General features: G+C 38.2%; 1 protein-coding gene across 2 annotated transcripts in view; it reads left to right on the top strand.

Moving 5' to 3' along the window:
- Positions 1 to 1,260: 1,260 nt before the first annotated feature.
- LOC133505740 (probable ATP-dependent RNA helicase DDX5) overlaps positions 1,261 to 6,210 on the top strand; it is a 28,642-nt gene continuing 23,692 nt past the window's right edge. Inside the window, exons 1-2 of one of the 2 annotated variants that reach the window (XM_061829162.1) lie at positions 1,261 to 1,425; positions 4,141 to 4,318. In XM_061829162.1, the coding sequence (XP_061685146.1) occupies positions 1,385 to 1,425; positions 4,141 to 4,318 (219 nt within the window). In that variant the 5' untranslated portion in view covers positions 1,261 to 1,384. Of the gene's footprint in view, positions 1,426 to 4,140; positions 4,319 to 6,210 lie in introns of those variants that run through there. The other variant, XM_061829164.1, reaches the window with a different exon arrangement.

Raw genomic sequence — 6,210 nt, 5'->3', positions numbered from 1 at the left:
TACATGATGATTGACAAAATAAATGCATTATCTATGTCGATTGTGGACATACATATATAGAGTAAGAGCCAAACAGAAACTTATAAATTAGTTGCTTATTTAATAGTCAATTGCAATAAAAAGATGAAAGCATAACCAAATCTTTATGAGATTAACAGTCAGCAGAGTTGGGAAAGCTCGTTTTCGACACGAACACATTCTCTTTAAGTTCACTGTCCCAAAAATGAAGAACTGTAGTGTATAAAATGAAACTTTGTGAGTCTCAGGTTGCATATGTTTCGAACAAATGAATCCCAGTCCCGGAATGAATCCCTACTATTTATCATCCAGGAATACAGATACTGTATAGGAATCGTCTGCTATATCACAGTTCGTCACTGTCCCAATATATTACAGACTTGTATCACTGGTGGATCTCTATTTTTTACACTATACACTATTTTAGTGTCATCTATTGCGCTCTCTGTCAATATAGTTTTTAAATGAATGTTTTGGGGGAACAATATTTTCTCCAAAACTATCATGACAAATTATACTATTGTTGATGTTTTTTAATGCCATTGATACAGTGCTGTTAAAATATAAGAATTCAAGTACATAGCCCTTTTAAAGATCAATTAACGCAATTAAGAATAAATTAATATATAGGATTTTTAGTTCCTCGCTGAAGAAATTGGGTGGTATGGTTGTATGACGTCCTTTGACATCCTTACAATTGTACATTGTGAAACATATTAACATTGAATTTAATTAAAATACGTTAGCTTTAGCTTTTTTATTGCGCTGTTGGTTGTCAACTTAACTGTAATTTTTCACCGGTATGTGTTTCAGTTTAACCTTCATAATTAAATCTTAAATATTTATCGCAAGGTTTTCCATAGCAATGTGTGCATGTTTACCATACGTTTTCCTCTGACGAGAAGCAAGAGCCTGTTGACCAGGGCGGAACCAATGATGGCTGCAGAGTGTACAGTCCAGTTTTTATCTACGTCATTGCTTTAAGCCAAACTGTTTCTACAATGTCACGGCGGTGAGGGATTGGGATCCAATTCCAATTATGCCGCTCAATTTTTTGTAACTGTGCAACTACTTTCTCGCTGAAAACGTAGTCTTACGTTTACCACCCCAGTACATGCATTTGAAAAGCCCATACGCGCGCGTCTTTGTTTACAATAAGCACTTAAATGTTGTTTCCAATCTGATAAATAGAAGAAGGAAAAGTATAGGGTTTTTTTTTTGTTGCCAGACGTTTCTGGCCTTTCTGTGACGTCACTTCCGCCTTTTCACAAACAGTGTTGTAAGCCGTCATCGTCTTGTTCATCCTTTGAACACATTTGCTAAAAATTCGTCCTCTTTTAATTCACCGTTTTTATTGTTCTTGACAATGCCGGGATTTTCAGACAGAGACCGTGGCCGAGATAGAGCGTAAGTTGCCAGCTACTTTCTTTGTCCACCATTTCCCCTTCTCGTTACAAATGGTTGTTAACGTAAAATGCTGCCATTTCTGCGCTAATGGGAAAATAAAATTAAGGTTTTAAACGTTAGTTAGTTCATTTCTGAGTAGAAATGAATATAAGGGGACATATTTGAAACAGGGTGGTTGTAGCACGGGGAAACGAAACTACGACAGCCGGATTGGTAAAACAGATGACGCAGCGACTTCTCGTCTGGTTGAAACACATTGAATTGGCTTAATAACCTCATTTGGGGTAAAATGGTTCCGCTATATTGTCATCTCAGTCTCGCCCAATATATCGAATCATCCACTCAAACATACAGAAGGCCTCAAGGGATCGCTGCACTGTACGGGTCGCGTTCACCAGTACGCGGACACATGACGTGTGCACAGTACCTAAATGTCATACCTATAAAACATTCTAAAATAGATATTGTAATCAAAAATACATATAACATTATTCACTTCAATGTCTAGACAAAAAATAAATAAATATGAGCGGAGAGCGCGTCTTCCATGCGCAATGTTGCAGAAGTGTCATTCTACAATATCCAAGTGGTCGCCATAATGGCTGCATCCTCTGTACGCGATATCACCCGGACATACATTCGCTAATGAAAACACGTGGTGCACCCTAACTATGGGAGATGAAAACGCCCCTTCTGACACGGAAACTTTTCGAAAACGAGAACACCACACAACCGAGTGAAGTTACCGGGGCAATATTACACTTGTTTCAAGCCATATTCGGATGATATGTGGTCACGACCAAACCGCCTCCTGTCTGATCCACTTCCGTGGTGGAGATGAGCCGTCGCAGCTCATCGCAGGCGGCCGGTGTGGCTAATTTTCGGCACCAAGGTGGCTAATCACGGAGCCGAGCCGTGCTGCTTTAGGGGGTTGTTCATAGCCGCCGCAGTACGCGATGAACAACACTGTCGAGCCGGGTGCTTTACTGCTTTGGCGTCGCCCGTGGCTGAGTGCTGCATTGTGGCAGCGTTCTCCAGAGCTGCGCCTGTGCGCTTCACTGGCGAAGCGACACAGCAGCCTGACATCATCCGACGCGCACATCGACACATTTCGTATGTGAATTTTTTTTGTCACGTTATGAGAGACGGATTAGGTGGTCCAGCCCAAACTATTTTTTTTTTTTTAGTACCTGTATACACACCTACCTGTCATTTGGAACCCATGAAGCTCTCGTCCTCTGCACCTGTGCAACCCATTCCATTCTCCTGAGTGTTCAGGCAATGTCCAGCAATGCAGCGAGCCGTCATTTTGGCTAACACTTCCTGCTTCTTCTCAAAAACAAATCCCTCGAGAGGATTTTCATGGCGGGACTTACAAAAATCTGTATACGTCAAAAACATGTTTTGTGGTGAAAAAATGCATGGGTCCATGTCGGCTGCAGTTTTTTCATTGATAACATACTAAAAATCGTGCATTTCATGACAGTGGCACTTTAATTAGAGTGTTATATTTTAATATTAAGTAAAAGTTGAAATGTCATGTAAGGTTTATATATCAGAAGATAAATTACAAAGTGCTTATTAAATAAATAACTGACTGGACAACACAGAATGGCAACATACTAAAAGTGTTTCATGTTAAAATTAATCAGTGTGTCAAAATGTGAAACCATCCTCATAAATCGTCAAAATTCATCAACAGGAAACACTAACTAAAGAACAGTCCTTTTGCCCAATGTAGTAGTTGCTGTGATATATGTCCAGTTTAATATACTATTCCCCTGCCATTGGCTGGCGACCAGTCCAAGGTGTACTTTGGCTCTCGCTCAGAGTCAGCTGGGGTCGGCTTCGACACACCCGTGTCCTTAGTAAAGTTCAGAAAATGGATGGATGGATAGTTTATAAACATCTGAGGATCTGTAAGTGGCAAAACCTTGAGTCAAGTAGTAGCAATAGAAAAATGTGGGCTCAGACGAGTAAGAGTAAAATGGGTTAGGTTTCTTCATTTTAGTTTGAAGAAAGTGAACATTTTCAAAATTTGGATTACAGAGAATGTCTTACTCCTATTCAGATGGTTTAATATAATAAATGCACAACAATGAACCCAATGTATTAATGTCACAAAATGTTGAAATCCTAGCTGCATAAGTGAAGATGTTCAAAGGCACTTAACGCTTTTTAAATCTAGCACCATACTTTTTAAACAATATGAATTGTAAAATTGAAAAAATAAAATGTAGGCTTTACATGAACAAGATTTTTGGAGCCAATGGAGCAATGAGTCTTAAATTAAAAAAAAAATGTTTAAATGACCTGTTCATTTACTGTATATACTTGTGTACTTAATTACTCCAAAAATATACATTTACAATAAATATATATTTGTTCATCTATTTATGTCAGTGAAGCATAGTGACAGACATATCTACAGTATATGAGCTGTATAAATACTACTATATAAAAATACACGAGGTTTGTGATTCAGATGTACTGTCCACAACGGTGACGCAGAGTAAAAGTGTTTCTCAGGACCGATCAATGAAATCACTGCCTGGATCGGCGAATTATGGTATGAATGGGCTTTTTCAGACTGATTCTGTCAAATGTTTTATTCGGGCCTTTTCAGACTGTTCCTATCAAATGTTTTATTCCTTTAGCCCGATCGTTCATTTAGCGTCCTCATAAACTGTTGGTTGTATTTCTCCTCTGCATTAGATATGGTGAGGGACCTCCTCGTTTTGGAGGTGGAGGAGGAGGCAGGGGAGGACCGCCCCCGCCAAAGTTTGGCAACCCTGGAGACAGGCTAAGAAAGAGGCACTGGAACCTTGATGAGCTTCCTAAGTTTCAAAAAAACTTCTACCAGGAACATCCAGATGTCACCCGAAGACCAGTTGTAAGCATTAAAGGATTTTTTTGTACACACGCACATGGGTTTAACATGAATTGGCATTTTACCACTTTATGCCCCCCCCCCCCCCCACACACACACACAGACACGCACAAAACAGGAATTCTAGGTTAATTGTAACCCACATAGGTTAAGGAATCTGTGAATTTGTTCCGTGATTGATTGGCACACAGTTCAAGGTATATTCCTCCTTTTGACCAAAGTCAACTGGCATAGGCTCCAGCTGACCTGACCTGCATTTCTAATTACCCGATTTTTTTTTTTTTTCTCCCTTGCCAATTATGGACAAAACTGATACAACACTTGATCAAACACAAGTAGCTGTTAGAGGGACCTTTTCTGGACACTCATTTGACAAAACCAAGGTGTTTAATGAAATGAGATTTACACTTTTATACTATGTTAGAGTCACTCAGAACCAAAAACAGCGATAGTGACACTCATCTGACTATTAGTTAAACTACATTTATCTTTCGTGTCACTCTTTCAACATCAAATAGCTCTTCAGTAGTTAAACTACATTGATGGTCATAGCGATAGTCACGCAGACTACATTTCCCCCAACAGTTGTAATATTGAATACAACATCACGTAACGTTCCTTATCGCAAGTCCGCTGCCGACCATGAAATAAGCGATTGTAGACATTCAGAAAATATGTTTATATCTCTAATTGCCATGGGCTGTAGAGGTCAGAACTCAAACTAAAGCTTCTTTTTCTCAAGCCCATTCAGTCCACTTAGACATGAATAAGTGTTGGTACTTACAAAAAAAAACAAAACGTGAGGATATACATCTAGGTATGTCACTTAAAGAAAGACTCCCCCCAAAATTCATATGTACAATAAACCTTCCAATGTGAAGTAATATTATTATTACATATATTTTGGACATTAATTTAAAATAAAAATTGAAAAGAAAGAACATATTTGAAATCCAAGCAAAATCTGGACATGTGCCAGTTTTCAGAGCCAAACACGGAAGAAACATCTTAATTTTTCTCATTTTCTCTACAAAATAAATTGTGGTCTATTGGAGTAATTCATTTTATATTTGAAAATATAGACCAATAATATGTTTTGTTAGATAAAATATAGTTAGACAAATGTCATTTTATAAAATTGGGCTAAATCAAATCATTGTTCTTCATTATTACAGGTTATGTATTTTGTCTTAGATTTTTTGAAAGAGCAGGGGTCTCAAACTGTGTGATATTTTGTTCCCCCCACCTTAAGATAAAAGTTTGTGGGTCTCGAGTTTTATACAGTGCCATGAATAATAATTTACTCCCGTCCTGATTTTATTTTTTTTCCATATCTGTCACACACACAGGTTTCAAATCATCAAACAAATTTTAATATCACTCAGAGACAACCCAAGGAAACCCAAAATATGCCAAATATTTTTACTCCGTCTATGACCACGTCGTTTTCAGCTGATCGAGATAGGTTGGAAAACGATTGCTTTGATTCCTTTCCTGACATTTTGAATGTCACAAAGTGATAAAATAAGTCAACAGTGGGACAGTTATACCTTAATTTTATATTAGCCAATATAAGTCCCACCACCCTTGTGAAGATAAAGATCTTGGAAAATGGACATGGAACATTTCAATGGTATTTTTTAGTCTTTAGTGATCATTTTTTGGGGGCTGATCACTGATTAGCAAGTTTGAGAATGATAACCGATCACCAAGCCAATCACAAGATGGAATAATGTTATTTACATGACTTGTTAATTTATTGTGTATACATGTGGACTGTATACATTAATCCCTCTTTATTTCGCGGATGTCCTATCACGGATTCAGTGTATCGTGGATTTCTGGACACCCCCCCCAAAAAAAGCTGGATCGCTTCATACTTACTCGACATCCCC

The sequence above is a fragment of the Syngnathoides biaculeatus genome, chromosome 9 (assembly GCF_019802595.1).
Source record: "Syngnathoides biaculeatus isolate LvHL_M chromosome 9, ASM1980259v1, whole genome shotgun sequence".
In the NCBI taxonomy this organism is placed as follows: domain Eukaryota; kingdom Metazoa; phylum Chordata; class Actinopteri; order Syngnathiformes; family Syngnathidae; genus Syngnathoides; species Syngnathoides biaculeatus.
This window is presented reverse-complemented; position numbering and strand designations above follow the sequence as displayed.